The following is a 21,165-nucleotide window of genomic DNA, read 5'->3' as shown; positions in this document are numbered from 1 at the left end:
GATATAGCAAAAGAACACTCACCGAATCACTTTTGACCCACTTATCTGTCTAAGAGCTAATGTGAACAAAATGAGCAAATTCTCTGGAACTAAAGTGGTTTATGGTGAGTCTGATCTGGGTCAGGCCACAAAGCTTCTCAGTTGTCAAGGCAACAAGAGCTCAAGCTGTTTGTTTCTTACAAAAGAACCACTGATGAGAAGAATAGCTTGTTTTAATTTCCAGACCACAAACCTTTTTCAGACTACATGCAATTCCAATGTGTTACTCACTGCTTTGTCCTCACTTAGTCCTCCTCAGAAATACAAATTACTGAAACTCAAGTTTCCCAATTTCCAAATGAATGTGTACAATTAGTCATAAGGCATTCATGCCCTTCAACATGGACTTTTAGGGAGGAATTCAGACTGAGCCCCATATGTGCAAACATGTGGAAAGAATCAGCACACAGCAGGCGGACCCTGAATGTTCCCCTAGCTCCACCTCACTGCAGCTCCCACGCTCTCTGCCCTGCTACATAAAAACAGTCTGAGCCGCTGAAAACCAGATGAGCTTCTTTTCAGCTCAGGTAGTTAGTGAAGTTACCACAGATTGCCTTGGAAAGTATTCTAGTGTGTTAACATGGCTTGTATAAAAACTCTGCTGTCTGTGGGAGCATGTATGACTGCTTGGAGCATGACCACAGGTAAGTCATGAGATCATTGTTTTCTTCTGTTCTGGTACAAGTCATCTGCACCAGCCTCTCTATGAAAACTCCACACAGTGCACTTGAAATGGTGCTGTCATGTTTATGGTTTACTTCTGTTGGATACCATGCCATTACTGAGTATAACTAGTCTATTGGTCTGTAAGAGAGAAGTTCAATCGTCTGCAAACAACCTAAGTAATTTAACAATGAGGTACATTTTATTTACATAGTTGGATGATATTAGGTTGGAAATTGTCTGAATGTTTACTGACTTGCCAGTGTATCCCTGTGAATAAACAGCCTTCTCAGAAACCCACCGGTCAGACCTTATATGATTTAGTTTATCTTCAGGAACTGTTTAACTTTTTCTCCTTTCTGGTGTTCCACCTCACATCGGATTCAGAGTAAAAAGTTCATGTTTATTCTGCCTGTTGAAGGAATACAGAGGAACATAACATTTTCAGCATGTGATACCCTGCTTTTTATTGAACCCTTTCATTGATTCACCTGCGGATTCAGATAAAAGCTTTACTTTTAGCAGAAATAAAACACTATGGTCAGCACTTATCAGTCTGTTTAACTGATCTGTAACAGATTATAATTCTGTGGGTGGAGATCTTGATAAATGGCTTGTACTTGTGCTGTATCAAGACCAGAGGACCCCACACTACATTCAGTCAGTCACTCATTCACACAAAGATTCATACACTCAGACTAACAGAGCCTGACAGACTGACTGAGGAGTGTAAGACTGATAGTGACACGTTTGGCCAAGGTCAGAATGACAGAAGTGGAAAGAGCGGAGATGGAACTGGCAACCTGTCGATTGCAGGACAAACTCTTACCACTGTCGCCACATCGCCTCATAGTAACGTTAGCACCAGTATTAAAGATGCAGTATAAAAAATATCTTTTATACATTTGCTAAAACTATCACCAGGTTGTGACAGTATAATATAACACAGATAATCTGTGAAAAAAATTAAGGTCCTCAGCCTTCTCCCTGTGGACCGGCCATAAAATACACAGCTCCATCAAAAACAACCAGTCAGAACCAGAAAGAGGGTTTTAGTGCTGTCAATTTACAGATAGTTCACCACAGCAGAGCCTGCCATGAATGCTAAAGCTAGTTTGTATGCCCAACAATGATGGCAGATTAACAGTTTTTCTGGAACACTAAGCTGTTTCTCTGCAATTAGCACAATGAGCAGCATGTAGATGAGGTTGATTGATAGCACTAAGACCCTCCTACTGGTTCTGATTGGTTGTTTGTGACCAGGGTGCATTTCTTTGGACGCAATTAATAGGGAGAAGGTGGAGAAGCTTGATCTTGTCTTATATTTTACTGTCATGGGCTGCACAGTGGCGCAGTTGGTAGCACTGTTGCCTTGCAGCAAGAAGGTCCTGGGTTCGATTCCCCGCCCGGGTTTTTCTGCATGGAGTTTGCATGTGTGCATGGTGAGTTCTCTCCAGGTACTCCCGCTTCCTCCCACAGTCTGAAAAAAAATCATGGTCTTTCATGGTTAATTGGTCTCTCTAAATTCTCCCTAGGTGTGTGTGTGTGTGTGCGTGTGTGTGTGTGTGTGTGTGTGTGTGTGTGTGTGTGTGTGTGTGTGTGTGTGTGTGTGTGCATGGTTGTTGCTCCTGTCTGTCTCTGTGTTGCCCTGTGACAGACTGGTGACCTGTCCAGAGAGACCCCACCTCTCACCCAACATTAGCTGGAGATAGGCACCAGCACCTCCTGACCTCACTAGGGACAAGGGTGTTAGAAAATGGATGGATGGATATTTTACTGTCAGGAGGACATGGTGACAGTTAAAAAAAACACATTTTTGTAAAGGTTGCATACTGCAGCTTTAAAGAATACAATTGTCTAAATTAACAATAACACTTTGAGACACCCAAAGAACGCAGAATCTCAGGTCCATTGGGTTGAAGGGTGTACATAGCAGCTGAAGTTTTCTATTGGTTGCCATGGTACAACTTGGTGGATGTCTACATCACAGCCCACCTTAATGTATAAAACCATCTCAACTCAGACATACACCCCCATGGTGAGGTGGGAGTTGGAATGGTGAGCATTGATCAGTAGTGTTTCTCAGCTTTGCACATGTGATTTCTTTGCAATGTGGACACAGAGAGGAATGGATCTCCTCTGCTCTGACTGCACAGCAGCTGTGTGAGACTGACTGCAGTGTTTAGGAAGTGGGAGGGGTTCATGGCAGCTATAACTGCTTGCTCAGTAAGGATAGTTACTGCAGAGTGATTGGTGATTTTTGTCCCCAGAGTCTCCAGTAACACAAAATAAAGCCTCTAGATTTGTTTCTCGCTGCGTTTTGAGATAAAGAAAGTTCCTACAGGGTTTTGAAAAGTCACCAAATGTGCAAGAGTGCTTCCCTTTTTCTGACCACAGCCCTGTGTGAACCCCTCCTACCGGGTAATGCCGGTCAGTGGTGGTTCTCAAATGAATGGCACCCTTGCGAAGCCCCTCCCTCTACTCAACCAATTAAAATGCAAGAAAGTATCTGAGAATTTTCTAATGTCACCCAAATAGCCTACATTAAAAACCACAAGTGGTGTCAAAGAAAGTTACAAATATTATACTATATGGATATCTATATGTAATTAGACAGAGATAGTGCAATTTATGGTATTTTTCCTTCACCTTTGATGACACTGCATCTTCATGGACACAAAATTGTTGAACAGCATCATCTGATTTCATTTGAACTTTTTTAGACTGCCAAGTCTTCTAGAGAACAGAACCTGTTTTTTTTAGCAAGAAAAGGCAAAACTTGGACCATTGTTCATTGAATGTTTTGTTCCATTACTGTACATTAAATTTAAAATGGTGGTGAATGTATGTTTAATGAAAGTGTATCAAGCATAATGTGTTGAGTATTTTACTCTCAAACAGAAGAAAATAAGGAAGGAAGATCATAGAATCACAAAACGTAAAGCCACATATCATAATGCTAAACTTTCAGTGAAAGGAGTAAAAAACGCTTCCATTCTAAAGAGACAAATATTTTCTGTTCATATTTCCAGGTGACACTTCTGTTCCCAAAGCACAGAATGTTCATTGGACATCTCTAGATTTTCAAACTATTCTCAAATGGACTGTTGAAGAGTCTGAGCATACATATACCGTCATGTACTCTGAAAAGTAAGTGAGGATACATTTTTTTTATCTTGCCTTTAATGATCAGTTGTTGCCTGTTAGACTTAGGCAGAGTCACATGACTTGGAATCTAGATTCCATGACTTAAGTCACAAAATTGTGACTTCAGACTTAACTTGATAAAACTTCAAAAGACTTAGGACTTGACTAAGTCCTAAGTCTTATACTTTCATACCAATGACTTAAGACTTCAATTGAATGTGAAACATTTTACTTGAAAAGACTTGAGATCTTAAAATAAGTAGAAAGTTTGTTTTCTGTCTGGTTTCATGGGTATGCCAGGCACGTAATAATTAAACTGCCCAGCGCATGGTCCTAACCATTTTCCAGCAATTCCACCTCCTGTGGACTGCTTCTACTGTTCCGTTTATCTGCTTTCATTCTGCATACTACAAAGAAAGCAAAGATGATGACGGTGCTGTCGATGTCTGTTCATCCAGAGCTATCCAAGAGGTTTGGGAAAAGTTGGGAAAGAAGAAAAGATGATTTGTGCACAGAGTCATCCAAATGTCCCATAGGTTACAGCAGCACCATTCTATACAATAGTGTTAATGCATTTTCAGTAAGACTTTAATTGCAGACCAGAATGTTCCTTCAGACCTGTTGGTAATTTCAAGCTGTTGACAGTTGAGACAACTGTCACCAGCGCAGCGTGAGTGCTGCCAGGTGGCGGCACTGTTTGGCTGGTCCATGTTAGCTCAGACTGTGGGGTGAACTTGATCTGGTGCAGAACAGTGCAGTGGCAGGACAATGTGTGTGGGACCATGGTTTTTTGCTCAGCTCCAGGATTCCAGTAAGGATGGGAAGTAGTGACAGGTGGTTAGCAACGTCGGCTCAGCAACTGAAATAGAGACAGCATCCTCTCTGCAGAGCTTTAATAGGCCAGGGTCAAGGCTGGAATAAAATCATCAACTGTATGTACTCTGGATCCAGGGATACTTCAAAGTTGCTGTGCCTCACTTCGCCAGCAAACACAGAGCTCTCACACGCTAATCTATGTCTCACCAATTCATTCCCCTTCCTTCAGAACGTCCATTAGAAAGATATAAACTGAAAGTAGGTAAATTCAATGCATTCTGGGATTAACAGTTTTTGTACCAGTCTCATTATTCCTTTTTCAAAGACTCAACATCATTCCGTCCTTCTTGCCTGGAGAGCCAAAAGTGTACATGGCAAGTCTCTGAGCTTTGGGTCTTAAGCTAAAGTGCATCTGAGCAGGTAGATGCTGCAGTAATCATTTCCATTAAAATCAACTCTACAACAAAGCCTGTTTTGATACAGATGAATAAATAATTAGATTTGTTAATTTAAGGATTTGATCTTTATCAAGTAATATTATAAATCAGGGATTTACTGTTGCAGTTGGTTGACATGGGGAATATTTGCAATGTCTATAGGAAATTGATTTATTTTGTCTTTTATTCTGGATAATATTTTTTTTCCTGTTTTGTGAGAGTTGAATTTTTTTTGGTAAATATTTCCAGAAAAAAGTAACATCACTAGTAATGTTCCAGCATTTTGAAGTTCAGCTTCTATCGCTGGTTGTTCAGACAATCAACAACACTTTTCAAAATTATTTTAACAATTCAAATGTTATGAATTATCACCCAGTAATTAATAAAAGTAATTGATCAAATGACTTGTTTAATACTTGAAATCAAAAGTCTAGGATTTTATCTTGACTTGGTGCTTGCATGCGTTTACTAGGGACTTCACTTGAAATTTGACTTGAGATTTACTTGTGACTTACAAAACAATGACTTCGTCTAACCTCTTCTTGTTTACAACATCTGCTGTTTGTTTCTTTGGTCTAAAATAATTGTCTTGTTCTGTTTGGAGGTTTTTCTTCTGCTAAAATGTAATTTTGTCATAAACCTTTCAGAGATCACAACTGGATGGATGTTGATAACTGCTTCAGCATGTCAGAGACTGAATGTGATTTGACTCAACAGCTTGAAGCATCGAACAAGTGAGACCTTATTGATGACATTTAAAACTTTTCACAGTTTATTTTATAAAATAAATATATTTTTCTCAGAGTTTTTTTTTTTTAATTGCCTTTTCTATCACCATTTTTTCATTATGATGAGTTAAAGTAACTTCTACCATCTCTTGTAAAACTATAGAGAGAGACAAAGGTACCTTTAATGAACACTTGAAGGGATTTAATTTGAAATTTGATACATGAGTGTAATATTCTTTTATGAAAGAAGTTGAAATGTTCTAGAAAAACTTTAGAAAGGGCAACATTTCTTAAAAATCAACATAAAACTTGGTAGTTCAGGAATATTCACCTTTAATTCTATAAGTCTACATTTATATGTGTTGCATCAGGTCTGAAGAAATGAAATTAGTAGCTATGACTATTATCTTCCTGCTGCTTCCTGTCTTTGTTAATTCAATGTTTTCTGCTCAGGGTGTTAGTTGCTTTGAAAAATATCCCCCCAAAATACCACAGACTTGTAACTGTCTTTGAGACAACATGTGCTATGAATTGACAACATAAATATAAAATTAATAGAATTAAACTGCCTGATCAAATTTCAGTGAAATATAGACAGGAACTGATGCGCTAAGGTTTGCTGCCTGCATCACAACCGTGATTGAGCGGCTTTAAAAGTCAGAGTAAATGCTGAAGTTAAACTCAGTCAGGCAAACTGTACGAGTTTGGATGGGGGTTGGCAGCTGCTCAGTACAGAACAAACAAACCCCAGAAAGAGAGAAAATTTAGGAAAGATTTTCTGTCTTCACAGGAACTATGAAGCTGATATCAGAGCAGACTCTGACCACCTTGCTGATGAGTTTGGCTTGGACTATGACTTTCCTCACACCTATGCCCCAATGTTTAACCCCTACAAAGAGAGTAGGTATCACATTACCAAACACCCACACACAGACATGTGAGCACTTGACAGCTTTTGCATTTTCTTCCATTTATGACTTTCTTGCTAATCCAAATTCCATTCTCATCCAATAACAGTTCATGACTAAAACTTCCCCCCCAGCTTCAATCCCTTTTCATCAAAGACCATAATCTGGCTCCACCTCTTTAGCATAGAGCTTTTCTCCTCATTATTTTACCCAAAATGTTAATTGAAACATGAAAGTCAAGAACAGACACTAAAAGTTATGTTCATCAACTTATCTTCTGTTCTCTCGATAATGTAGTGCATTTTATCACTCATTAGGTTTTCAATGTTCGCTGCTTCTGTTTCCTTTCCTCAAGATTTATTCACACATTTTCTAAACTGGGAAAGAACTGGGATGCAGTGGTCAACGCGCTCTGACCCTTTAATCCACAGGTGTCAAACTCCAGTCCTCGAGGGCCACAGACCTACAGTTTTTAGATGTGCCACAGGTACAAAACACTGGAATGAAATGGCTTCATTACCTCCTCCTTGTGTAGATCATTTCTCCAGAGCCTTAATGACCTAATTATTGTGTTCAGGTGGTGCAGCAGAGACACATCTAAAAGTTGCAGAACTGCGGCCCTTGAGAACTGGAGTTTGACACCCCTGCTTTAATCCTTTTATATTTAATCAAACGAAAATGAAAACTGGCAACTCCAAAAGCTTAAAAACAAAAAAATGTACACTTTTTCTGGCCAGTCCACTGACACTTATCAAATTATCACTTTCAGCCACCAACTTCTAATGTGAAATATCTAAGAGATTACACATAACCGTTACACAAAGTGCACAGGTAAACCACATTTCGGCACAAAATCTAATCTGTTCAATCTTTTTAAGTTCAAGATAAGTATACCAATCCACCCCATCCATCCATCATCTTACATGTTTACTCCTAGTAGGGTTGTTGGGGGTGCTGGTGGCCACCCAGCCCTGGACAGGTCACAGATGGTACATTTAGTTAAAAATAAATTCAGTTTATTTACGTAACACAAATTTACAGCACATCATCTCCAGCCATTTTACAAACATGATCAGTTCAAAGCAATCATGCAACAGATTCCAAATCAACGACATACATTGTAAATTGATTATCAATCCCTGAGGGATTGCTACATGCATTCTCAGTCGGAGGGATTGGCTTTACAGCAATCCCTCCGACTGAGAATGCATGTAGCAACAGTGGAGAGGTAAACTCCCCTTTAACAGGAAGGTACCTCCAACAAAACCAGAACCGGGCTCAGTGTGAGGTTCTATTTGATCAAGTGACAATTGAAGCTACTACTATGACTACTACTATATCTTTAAACAACTTTTAAATACTAACAAAACAAACATATCCTTAATAACCAGGACATGTTTTCCTAGCTGAATACTTTGAGTTACACAAAATGTTAGTATACATATTTAAAATTATTTTTATTGTGTTTTACATAGGAAAAAGATAATGGACATGGATACCAGGCATCATAAGTTAAAACACATCAAACTGATCATTATAATTTTTTGACTCAATCAACATTGTAAGCACTAAAAATATTTATTGTTGTGAGTGAGTGAGTGATATGTGGACTCACTTAGCTACTGTACCTGTGACGTGACTTTCCCTGATTCCTAATATGTTAAGCCAGACAAAACATCTCATTATCACTGCTGTCTCATCTCGGTAGGCAATATCAGCGCTTTGGAATTTTCCATCACGGATGTTGATGAGGGCACCGTCATCCTCAACATCACACATCCGCTGACCTCCATCACTGTGGGAGGAAAGCAGCAAACCATCAAGGACATTCTGAAAAATGATCTGAAGTATAAAATCATCTACTCCAAATCTGGAAGCACAGGAGAGGTATGCTGCTTATTTGAGAACAGTATCTATATCAGCGCTTTAGAAACTCTGTTTTATATCAACAGCTGTGAAATGATGGTCAACCCCTTCTTGTTTTGAAATGTTTTTAAAACCTCAGTTCAGTGAAACATATATCACACACACACGCCTACCCACGCACGCACACACACACGCATATATGTATATACATATACATATATGCATGTATGTGTGTGTGTGTGGGGGGGTGGGGTGTTTGTGTGTGTACAACAAATTACAAAAACATACATAATGAATGAATGAGGCTTAAAGCAAGCAAGAGAACAAAAGATAGAATTGGGAAAAGGAAAAATACAACAAAGTTGGGCAGATTACATGAAAAATTAAATTCAACTTCATAAAGTCTTTAAGGCTTTTGCATTGGTACAGTACTTTAAAGAAGACAAATATGAAGATACATAGGTAAAAACAGGCATTCAATTTGGGTTTTGACTTGAGAAAGTTACAGCAGTGGATATTAAATTTTGCTAAATTAACATTAAGTTTACAATAAAGATTTTATTTCTTGGAGTTTTCAAACAGAAGAAACCACCTGACATAGTTGTAAAGTTAAACAGTACATCTATTATCAAGTTTCTTTTTAGAAATAAAAAATATATTTCTAAAACATTTGAATAAGAGAGGTCCCAGAAAGGATGAATGATGGTTTCCTCAGAGTTGCTGTAAAATGAACTTTTGGCCGATATCTAAATATTGCAATATTATCATGATAACATCTATGCAGAATCCTTAGAGACACTTTTCGAATCTTATTAGCCATGAAGTATTTTTTTCATGGCAAACATCACTAAAAATATTGTCTCAGAAAAATGTAGAAGCTGAATTGCTTATACAGTATGGTCTCTTAATTTAGCGAGATCTAGATTTTGAACCTAAATGTGTGAGTTTATGAAAGACAAATTTAGAGCAGTAAGTTGTTTTAACTTTTTATTAATTTTGTTAAACCTTCAAGAGTTGGATAAACTAGTTTTTAGGCTAGCACATAAAGAAACTGAAAGAAGAAAACGACAGAAATGGGAAATATTTCCCAGTGTGCTTAGCAGCGTGTTTTTGTCTCCTGTGTGGCACCGTGAATGAGATGGAAGTGTGTTACATTGATCTAACCCTTGTGTGTCATTAAAGCAAATGTTGGTTTTATTGCTACTAACAGATTGTAAAGCTTGAGAATTCACACTAAATGTTTTGGAGCAGAATTCATTGTGATGTTTAATAAAATTTATTTATCAGATCAGAAATTTTGTTCATGTAACTTGAAACAAGGATTTAACGTATCCTAAAGTAAAATAGTAATATAACTTGCTATTGTGAGTAAAACTAATAGAGAAATGTGTGCTTTTTAACTAGGTGAAGGAAGTTTTTTTCTTGCATATTATGAAAAATATTTGGTTTAAATTAATTAATAAAGCCCAGGCGGAACACTGAAGGGAGATCAAAATCAAGCAGAATTGCGTAGCAAGGCAAAGGCTAGGATCATTTACCAGCAGAGTGATCTAAAAAGCTGTTGCAGCAGTTAAATAGCTTCCTGATGACCAACTGCTTTGATGTTTTTCAGTCTGGTTTCCATGCTCACCACAGTCCTGAGAATCAAAGTGTTCAGTGGCTTTCATATCAACAGACTGTGGAAGAACCACAGTGCTGGTTCTGTTGGACCTCAGTGTGGTGTTCAACACAATTGACCATAATTATTGAAACATCTAGAAAGCTGGATTGGACTCTCTGATGCAGTACTTAATGGGTTAGGTTAAGTACCAGTTAACTAACCTAACTGGTTAGATAAAGGTTACCAGCCTTTATCTGCTCTGCATCCCCAGAACTAGAACCAGACATGGAGAAGCAGCATTCAGCTTCTATGCACCACACATCTGGAACAAACTTCCAAAAACAACTGAAACACTGAGTTTCTTTAAATCTAAACTGAAATCATATTTTCACAACAATTAACAACTAAATTAAAGTTTAGTCTGTTTTTCAACCGGTCATTGTTTTCCCTTAAGTTTGCAACTGCAGTGTAAGGTTTATTGCTTGCTTTATTTCCTTCCAATCATGTAAATGACTTTGAATTTCTGAAAATGTGCTATGTACAGTAAATGATTGAATCTGGAGAGACTCACAAAGACAAAAGCAGCAATTAGAGAGTTTTATTTGACTTGAAAGTAGGTTCTTTGGCGGTTGGACCCCAGCAGAAGACTTGTATGCTGAGAATCACCACCAGCTTGAATTGACAGCTTAGGACGAGGATTAGGGTCTTCTTCTCCTGGAGCCAGACACTGGTGCTGGAGTAGAGACAGGAAAGGAGGGGAGCCTGGGAAGACGGGGTGGAGGTGGGCAGAAGCACGGCGGTGCAGGTGGATCCATGGATGATGAGCCTTTTAAAGGGATTCTTGATTGAGGATTGGCTGAGGCAGGGACAAAGTGATTGGATGATGCAGGTGAGGATGCATCATCCAATGCAGCCTCACCTGTATAATGGTCTTATGAAGCCACTCATTTGCACTAAAGGCTTCATAATGGCTTTTCCTCTCCACTGGCCTAAAGGAACACTAACATGATTGCAAGAAACCTCTGGCAGAACCAGAACCAGAACCTGAGCAGCTATCTGCCATGAGCTGGGGGTTTGAGAAGACAGAGCAGACAAACCCACAAAAGCTTTGATCTAGGTGTATTTAAAATGTTTAAGAAAAGATTGTTTGACTTTCATAAGTTATGAGAAATAAAATGTCAAAACGGTTTCTTGTTTAGCAGTTCTCTTGGTGTCAAAGCTGAGGATCTAAAATGGTTTAAAATATCTAGCGTTTACTCCACAAATAGTACATCAGGTTTAGTTTGAAGTTTATTTTTAGTGGAGTGGATCTTTGTGCTTTCAACGGTGTCAAAAATCTGATTTCTACCTTACAGAAATATAAGATTGCTGACTCCAGCTCAGCAGAAGTTTCAGGACTGGATGCTGGACAGAGCTACTGCTTCATGGTGGCAGCTTTCATTCCCTCCAGACCTAAAGCCACCCAACTTGGAGCCTGGAGCACACAGCAGTGTAGACGAGGAGACACACACTTCACACAAGGTGCTTGCACATGTAGACATAAAACAGAAGCTGAGAAGAGTTAAGTATTTTATCCATAATGTAGTGAAGCAGTAGAGCTATTGTAATTAGTTACTTTCTCTCAAATATCAGTCATTTATGTGTTGGTATATGTGGGTAAAATATGTTTATAAACATCTATTAGATTTCTGTGACCTCTGTTAAGATAAGCAAGATATTTGAGCTGTGAAAATTCACCCACATTAAGCTGCCAGGGAGATTTTACCATCTTGTTGAAGATGGGGTGAATTCAGCCTGGGTGTCTAATGTGTTTAAATACTAACTGCTGCATCTATAGAAAGAAAACAAATGAATGTGAAATTTGCATCTCAGTACCTTACTTTGATGTCTGGAAATTTTAAATTAATAATTTAAGCAGATCATATTCCTGAGCTCTTCCATCTTGGGTGTCTGCAGGCAGGACAGTCATTAAAATGTCCTTCTGTAATATGTAATAAGTATATCTGAAGCTGGGCTCCAGTGTATTAGGCCATGTTGCAAAATATGTATGAGTGAGTTGTAGAACATTAGATTTATGTGAGAAAATTCTCCTATGACTGCTTCAGTATCAATACAATTTTATAAACGAACATCTCGTGTCAGGCAGGGACCAGAGAAACACAGGTGTTCTCAAAGTGAGCAGGTTTCTTCATACAGCCTGGAATCCAGCCGCTCTGTGGAATCAGACAACCTGGAGTTTCCCCACAAACAGGTTTCCTACATGAAGTATTTTTCTAACTGAGACTCTTTCTGTTCCTGTAGATTTAAGCCTTGGAGCTTGGGTTGGCATCATCTTCATCCTAATCACAGTCATCATTGTCTTCATCACAACAACTATCCTCTGCTGCAGAAGAAATCACAAAAGGCACAAAAACATCCAAACAGCTGAGTCATCAGCTCCTATCTGAGGTGCACAGTATTTTCTGTCTGTCCTTTTTTTTTACATTTATCTGAACACATTTCATGCTTTCTGATAGGAGGATGATAGGAGTACATGATGAAGAAAATAAGGTTTTCAGTCACCAACTTCAGATTGGTCCTCCTGCTTTATTGTTTATCAATAATAAAGTTAAAACAAATGAATGAACATTCAATTCAGAGAGTCAGAACATTGGATTTCCATTAACAGAAAGTTGCCGGTATTACAGCCAAGGATATGTTAAGTACTTCAGCAGTGCTGTATAGTATTTAGGTCGGTTTTCTGTAAAGCAACAATGACAAATCAAATAAAAGTCCTTGAAAGTAGTTTTCTTTTAGTGTACCAACAATATAAAGAAAAAAGTTGATCTTGTTTATGTGGAATACTCTAATATTTTTTAGTTAAATTGTTTATAAATTCTGTTATGTTTTTTATACATTATGTTCCAATAAAAAATATAAAAAAAAGATTTCCTCCTTCCTTTGCATTGGACAGACTGAAATGACACTGTGTCGTATAGAGTCACTCCAAATGTGAATGCTGACGAGGCAGGAGGTTGATTATTAACTGTCTTTAGCTGGGTGAGAAAGCCAAGAGGCAGATTCAGGAAAGATGCATAATCAACCTGAGATGAACAGAGACTCAAGGAAACAACAAATCGCCTGGAAAACAGCAACACTGATCTAGGAGAACAAAATACAAATGCACAAAGAACACAAAGAATAAATTTAAAAAACTAAATACTAAGAAATAACCTATGGCAAGACTTTTTCAACAATAGCGGCGGTTTCTGATATGGGCAACTGCCCAGGGTGGCATCTTGTGGGGGAAGCATGAGCGCCTCCATCCTCCAAAACCCCGAGCCCCCTTCTCTTACAACAGAGAATGCAAATAGTAATAGTAATATTTTGTGTTTGTTCATTGTGTGGTTTTTATTATGTAAATCACATCAAAATTCTTATCGCTAAAATGTGCTATACAAATAAACTTGACTTGAATATCACAAGACTTCAGCCGTTATAAATGAACAAGGAAGATGGATCAAGTTCTTTAAGATAATATTTGACATGAATTGGTTCTAAAATACTGACTACGTTGAATTCATGGATTAATAGTGATGAATTCAGTGTTAACACCACAAATAAAATGAGGATCAAATATGTCTGTCAAACTGATGGTTTCACTAACAATACTGGACTTATTGGTAATGGAAAAACTGGGCAGATAAATGGTTGTTATGGTAACCAGTGCAGTTGTAACTGAAGGCAGGACCTGGTAAGTGGACAGCAAGCCAAGCTTGAATCAGATTGATTTATCAGCCATTGTGTGTTACAACTCCAAGGTCTTATAAAGACAGACCATGCATTCTATTTCACTTTCAAATATGCAAAATATCTTTAAGGTTTAATGTTTCTCCATGACCTCATCTGTCATTTCGTGCTCCTTATATTAAGACGATGTCTCATGTACAATTCAACTGGCTCTCTAAAGAAATAATCAGACTAGCTGTTGGACTGACAGTTTTATTCCTTGAATACTTCACAAAATGTACCATTTACACAAGAACAGTTTTTTCTATCTGACAGACAAACACATTATTATAGCAGGAAATTGTTCCTCCAACAGGTTCAAACACAATTTCGCTGACTGTCATGTGACTTAACATGGCTTTTAACAAACAAAAAGATCAATGAATAAATAGAGACAGCACTAAATGAGGACACAGATAAAGTGTCAACAACTCATCTGTATGGGTAACATCTTCTGGTTAAAATTGCATTTGCAATCTATAGCATACATAATAAAAAAGATGGTTTTAGACATTTCCTAAAACGTAACAAAAACCATGCATAGATAGAAAATTTTAATTTCATAACAAAACTATTTGTTCTGTTTATTTATGGGAACTCCCTGTCAGATAATGTAACTTGAAGCAGTTTAAGTCAGGTATATTGTCAGGATTCTAACTGCATCAGTTACTTTCACAATACAACTGGGTTATGCAAAAAATTATCTGCAAATTCATGAACACATTAACAAGAAATAGTTCATTAAAGGAAGATAAAGTATAAAATCTTTTATAACATGAAAAGAAGCTTCCACCTCATTGCAGCTCCTACAGTAGAGTTGATGTATTTGTGACTGTCATTGGTAATAGCATTAAACATTTAATTCCTATTGCACTCAATCAATTCTGGACCCCAGTGGCTACATCAGGCAGTGCATCAGCCTTCTTCTGTCCTTTCCAAGAAGCTCTTACGTTTTTCACACCAACAAAAAACATGATTTTTATGTTTAAATATCATGTCCCGTAATTAAAAATATTTTAATATTTCTTGCTTATATATGTAAAATTTGGTGAAAAACAGAAGCTAAAGCTGTCTTTTGTAGTATGACCAATAATTTGAGATTCATGTAGCAGCTTCAGTGTGCTTGAATGAGATATTGCATGTTTACTCTGCAATACACAGATGTTCTAAACTGGTATTGGTCTGGCCAACATCGTGTACATGATGCATATTTACTGTACATAACAGAGTAAATATGTTTTGCTTAAAAATATCTCATGCACAATAAAAGAGGAATCATCTGGTTGGCTTGTTCAACTATGTTCATCTGTTGAGTACAATGGAAGATTTTCACACAATGAACTAGAAGCAATAATGTTTCAGAACGACACCTTTTTGTTTTCCACACACATGATGGCTCACAGCCAAACTAAAGGTTAGATCACTTAGCATCCAGCAGAGAATATCTCACTGTTTACAGTTGGAACTTTTCATGTTTTGGTTGTTGTGTGTGAAGTTGCAAAGTTGCATGTTGTTCTGTAAAAAGATTTCATATTTGCTACCAATCATTTCACAGTGTTTTTATGTAGCCATGAGGTAGGCCAACAAAAGGTCTTTAGTGTGAGGATTTAGTTTTCTGTGTGTTTATTTAGTTCCTGTGTTGTCCAGTCTGCCTCTTGATTGTTCCCAGCTGTCCCTCGTCTCCCCTTATTACTTTCCCTGTGTATTCATACCCACTTGTGTCTCTTGTTCCTTGTCGGATCCTTGTCTATCATCAATTGTCAGAAGTCTTACATCAGTTGTCGAAAGTTTGTTCCAGTTGCTACCAGAGTCAAAACTATTACTCACCTGTGCTGCCTGGATTTTTGTGTATCAATTCGTCATTGAAAACCATCATTTCCCACTATACCTGGGTCCTGCCATGTCCATCCTCACGACTACAAACCGCACATCTTGACATGCAGTGGCTGAAAATATTTTTGCTCAAGTTCCTCTTGAGAGCAGTGTGAAGACATAATATCACAGGTGACACATACTGTACTTATCATACATAACAGTCTCCTGTAAAACATTCACCAAGGAATAACGAGGTTATTTCACACACCAACCCAAACATAGATTCCCATTTGAACAAACATATTTCAAAGCACTTCTCTTCCGTTTCTACCATTTTATGCCAGTCAGGCTTTTCCCTATCGCTAAAATCTGCCCCTGTAACCAATATGTTGGAAGTGTTTTCCATTTCTCAGTAAATAAATAAATGAATGATTAAATAAGACCCTACTCAGAATTACCGACATGCCAGAGTACCACACAAGAAATGTGAGGTTGACTTTAATGACTAAAAGCAAATCGGGGCACTTGGACTCTATTCTTAAAAAGGAGATCAACCACACAACCGCTTTATTATGTAAATTTGTTCAGTAGCTTGTTGGAAGGTATCAAATAAGCCCATCACATAACTGCAACTCAATGAAACAACTTGAAGCTCAAACCGACCCAGCATAGTCGGGCCGAAGTCCTGAATCGGCTCACATCACCACAGCTGCCTGATGAAAATCACATCATTTTGTTCTCAGCCTCATGCCGCCGCCTCTTCTTGTCACAATCTCCTTGGTGAACTTTTCACCCCTCTGAGCATGTAAACTATTGTGTGTTTAGTTTGATGGTTGTTTAAGAGGGAAAAGTGACAAGACACCAATGTTGACCTTTCATTTCATGTACTCAACTTCCCCAACATTTATTTTCCACATCTGTTCGACTGAAACACTGAACTCCCTGCTCCGTTCTGGTCTGAAAAAGTAAAATGAGATTTTTCAACTTGATGGTCATTATTTCCTGCTCCGAACTTGTGAACTCGTAGTAATTGTTCCTCTCTGTTGTGATCCCTGGATCTACTTTGCTGTTGTAAACCATGCATATGCCATACCACCATAATACATACTGCAGCAGGAGGACTGTCACAGGAGCTCAGCTTGCTGTATTTTCTGGATCTCTAAGAGTGTGCAAAAAACCAACACCCCACAACCATGTGACCGCACGTCAACAGTTTGACTTCAGGCAGATAATGCACTCAGAGAGCAATGTTGATATTTCTCTTCAAATATTCCAGTTCCACCATCTGATTTTTGTATCCATAGGAGATATGAATACTTTTGAGGAAAGTTTATGTGACACAGAAAGGAATTCTGTACATTTGTATGGTTCTTCACTACATAACTACTATAATAATAAGACTCTTGGGGGGAGGGAAATGGCATTGTCGTTGTCCATGGAGGAGGATGGCTGCAGAAAGCTGTGGGGCTCTCACTGTGCACATTTCATAAAGCCAAAATATAGGATTCAGGAAGGCAGTGGTAACCCTGTTGGTTAGAGGTGTAATGGATCCTAAAGTGGAAGGGGTGTCACTCAGGTGATCTGCACCTTTGCATTAAAGTTGTGTGTGAAAAGTCTGCAACCACATAACTGCACGTCAACTGTTCAGCTTTCGGGTAAGCATGTGGTAGACTAAAGTGTTTCAGAAACTGTGGATCTACTGTAAGAACTCTCACGTTTCCAGAGAACTCTCTGAAAAAGACCAAATATCCAGTGAGCAACAGTTGTGTTGACTGACATGCCTTGCTCATTTCACAAGTCAGAGATGGACAGACTGGTTCAGAATGGTAGAAATAGAACACATTCTTGTTCCAAAGTATGCAAAATGTCCTGAATGAATGCAAAGATGGAGGACCTAGAGGTGATTGAGAGACAGCAGCAGAAAAGCAGAAAAGCAAAATATCTATTCCAGCAAAGGACAAGAAACTGCACCTACAATTCATACAGGAGAAAGTGTCTGTTATTGTCAAAACTATAAATCTTGATTTTAGCTGTGTCATTCAGATGTCAGGGCCAAAATTTGGTGAAACAAGTTGAAAGCATAGATTCATCCAGCAAATAGTATTTTACCACCGCCAAAACTGAAACGGTTTACCATGCACTAACGGCCTCCACAGTCACCAGATATCAGTCCTATAGATCATCTTTGGGATGAGATGGAACAAGATATTCACATGAGCAATAGGAATTTCTCATGTGAATATCACTGTGCTGGAGACAAGCACACCTGCAGCAGCAGTGACTATGTTACCAGGGAAGTAGGCCTGAACCATCAAGGTATGAAGTACACAACAGAACTAAAGATCTCCAGCAGATCTTTTGAAATCCTTGAGTTTGTGGCTGGAAGGTGGGATTTATTTGGCCAGCATATCTGACTGATGATTAATTGGATGAGATCTGGAGAGTCTGGAGACAAATTGGCTCCAAATATTCGGTGTTGTGTTTATTTCAATGTACTTAAAAACTTGTGATGTCTGCAGCACATTATCCTGTTGAAAGGAGGCACCTGGTCAACATGTATGTACTGTAGGTCACTGATAGATTTTGCTCAAGCTGGATGGGTATACAAAGGCAACAAGCTCACAATGTTGTTTTGTGTGAGATTCAATTTGGTTGAGCAAATAAAATCCTATCTGTATTTTGGAAGAAGTGAAATAATATTTGCTACTTATACTATTTGACAGGTCTCAGCTGTGGATTTAGCCAATCTTTAAAATCGTTCGGCGCTTCTATATATAATTTGGGAAAACTTTTATTTTTTTCCACCAACTGCTTTCACTGTTTTACAATTTGTATTTATTTGAACCTTGTATTCAGGTCAACTCCCAGAAAGGATGACTGAAATGAAAGCAACATTTTCAAAATATTTTCTGTCATTTGCAATTTATTTTTAAAGAAAAAAAAAGCCAGAAAAAATTTATTAAAATTGTATTTTAAAAAAAATGGAGATTTTATTTTTAAGCCATATCGCCCAGCTCTAGAATAATGTAAAGAGCATATTAAGGAGCCAAAATGAAAATGTGAGGCATAGTTTAATCCAACTCAGATATCATGCCAAACATGTCAGTATTTTTTATGTCCTGTTACAAAAACAGCTTTTTATGCAATGCACAGTCAAACCTCCAGAATTTGTTCTCAGTCCAAAGAAATGGGTTAAGCCTCTCCCGTCCTTTATCTGAATCTGAACAGTTGATGAGAGGTCACATAGTTGTGGGCTGCATGTACCTGGGGCGTGTTGAAGCTGTTTATACAGTTCTACATGTGAAGAAATTAAGGAAATTTTGTTCAGTTATGTTTGCTAAGGATCAGTGATGTAATGATCCTTTTGAATAGTGAATACAAATTAAGACCTGGAATTCACAGAGTTCAGCAGAATCAGAAAGAGGTGCATTACTTTTGTCACATTTAAGGATTAAGTGATGATCTCGGAATCAAATTTAAATGATTAGTAAGTACCGTATTTTCCGCACTATAAGGCACACCACATTATAAGGCGCACCTTCAATGAATGGCCTATTTTAAAACTTTTTTCATATATAAGGCGCACCGCATTATAAGGCGCATAGAATAGCTGTTGCTTCCTCCACTTCCGCACCATTGATTCGTTCATGTTAAATTCTCTCACTGCTGCTCTGTTCCCGTGTTCTACTGTGTGACTGATCGCCTTGAGCTTAAACTCTGCGTCGTAAGCGTGTCTCTTAATAGGAGCCATTTTGGGGTCTTTACAAAAACCCAGCGTGTACCGCCGCTTCTTCTTCTACGGGGGAAAATGAAGTCGGCGGCTGGTTAGTTGCCAGACCTGTTGTGGCTCAATATTGGTCCATATATAAGGTGCACCGGATTATAAGGCGCACTCTCGGCTTTTGAGAAAATTGAAGTTTTTTAGGTGCGCCTTATAGTGCGGAAAATACGGTACCTTCAAGTGGTAAGATAATTATTTATTTAATTATATATTTATTTTAAATATGTCAAAGAGAACTTATGTTATTCATTCTCTTTTAACATAAATATCAGAAGTGAAATAGACAAATAGTGTACCCTAATGTCACCGTAATAGGCAAGAGGAAGGTGTACCCCGCCTCTTACCCATTAGAAGAACTAATTAAAAGTCTGGTAGGTAGTCTTTTGACTGCTCTTGACCTGTTGAGTGTTTTCAAAGAGAGAAACTATAGTTAACCTTATTTTTTGATATCCTTCCTTCTCATTTAAAGTCAGACTTAGACCTGTCTATGTGGTATGTGTTTCTAACTTCACCTCCTTGGCTCTGGCCCTGGTCCCTAACATATGCCTGGCACTCAGTGGTGACAGTGGAAGTGTTTTTGTTTTAACCTTTGACATTAGTCACAACTGGAGAATGCTCTGTTATCTCTCACTTTGAATTTTTCTTTAGAATAACATATCCCTTCATTTATAACTATAATATTTAAATGACCTCAGGTTTTTCATTAGATTTAGTATATTTTATTGCAGAGTCGAGTGAAGTGAAACTGACAATGTTCTCAGAGATGACCTTTCTTGTTATCAAATAATTTATCTTTATATTTTATGATGTAACTTTCATGTGCTAAGGCTTTAGAAGAAAAGCAAAAAAACTATGGGGGAATTTTTCTGCCATAATCCAAGAGCACACATTTTCAGTCTGAAAGCAGGATTTTATGTTTTTTGTTCTCAAACGTTTTAATATTTTTGCTTACATTTATATTTTGAAAGAAGACTTCATGTCTTTCTTCTCAAAACTTGTAACGCTTGTACTCAAAACGTCTCCTCCACACTTAGTCTCTCCTCTGACTCTGCTCGTTTATGAAACCTGTAACTGTCTTTTGGCACAGTTTCATTCTCAGCCAATAGAATGAAAGTGTTGTACTGGTTGCATTTGGTTCCTTCTAAGGGGTGTGCCTTTGTGGCTATTATTGATTGTAAGTCATGTGCTGTGTGAACTTGTTTCAACCGTTTTACAACACAAACTGGATTCATTGGCATTACCTTTCACTGCTAAGAATGAAAGAAAATAAAAACATAATTTTTAGAAGCAGAATTACTTGACTTTGCAGCCAGAAACTAGCTTCTAAACAACCGAGAAATATTTCCTATTTAGCTAAATTGGCCTGAAGTAACCACTGATTGTTATTTTCTTAGCCTAACATTTTCATACTGTGTTTTCTAATGAGAGAGAGCTGAGGAGAAACCGCTGTTAGAGGGGAAGTTCATTAAAGACCAGGGGATTTTGTGAGGTAAGGTCAGTCAGGATCACAGCTGGAGCTGCTGTTCTTCAGTCTCTGTTTCACAGCTCAGTTTCACAATGTAGGTATTTAACTATGCTATAAAGATTCTGCGAGTCA

At 38.0% G+C, this 21,165-nt stretch overlaps 2 protein-coding genes across 3 annotated transcripts in view; one reads left to right on the top strand and one right to left on the bottom strand.

The window, feature by feature from the left end:
• The window catches only part of LOC102223355 (epidermal growth factor receptor substrate 15-like), a 72,053-nt gene that overhangs the window by 11,050 nt on the left and 39,838 nt on the right, over window positions 1-21,165 (bottom strand). The gene's annotated exons all lie outside the window — the stretch shown is intronic.
• Window positions 504-19,326, top strand: LOC102237230 (tissue factor-like). 2 transcript variants are annotated; one of them, XM_005815786.3, is made up of 7 exons: window positions 504-683; window positions 3,735-3,852; window positions 5,750-5,836; window positions 6,621-6,730; window positions 8,447-8,625; window positions 11,560-11,725; window positions 12,506-19,326. In XM_005815786.3, exons 1-7 carry the CDS (start codon window positions 620-622, stop codon window positions 12,649-12,651), a joined length of 870 nt encoding a protein of 289 aa, XP_005815843.1. In that variant the 5' UTR covers window positions 504-619; the 3' UTR covers window positions 12,652-19,326. The 2 variants fall into 2 exon arrangements, with proteins under 2 accessions (XP_005815843.1, XP_023190729.1); XM_023334961.1 differs by lacking the exon at window positions 3,735-3,852.

Source organism: Xiphophorus maculatus, chromosome 6 (genome assembly GCF_002775205.1).
Source record: "Xiphophorus maculatus strain JP 163 A chromosome 6, X_maculatus-5.0-male, whole genome shotgun sequence".
Classification (NCBI taxonomy): Eukaryota; Metazoa; Chordata; class Actinopteri; order Cyprinodontiformes; family Poeciliidae; genus Xiphophorus; species Xiphophorus maculatus.
Note: the sequence above shows the minus strand (reverse complement) of the source record. Positions and strands in the feature narration are given on the sequence as shown.

What these genes read in the sequence shown, in the direction of transcription:
- LOC102237230 (XM_005815786.3), top strand. Translation starts at nt 620, where the DNA reads ATGGCTTGTATAAAAACTCTGCTGTCTGTGGGAGCATGTATGACTGCT. An exon ending in ACCGTCATGTACTCTGAAAA is followed by an intron (nt 3,853 to 5,749) that starts GTAAGTGAGGAT and finishes TAAACCTTTCAG; the next exon opens with AGATCACAACTGGATGGATG. An exon ending in GTTTAACCCCTACAAAGAGA is followed by an intron (nt 6,731 to 8,446) that starts GTAGGTATCACA and finishes TCATCTCGGTAG; the next exon opens with GCAATATCAGCGCTTTGGAA.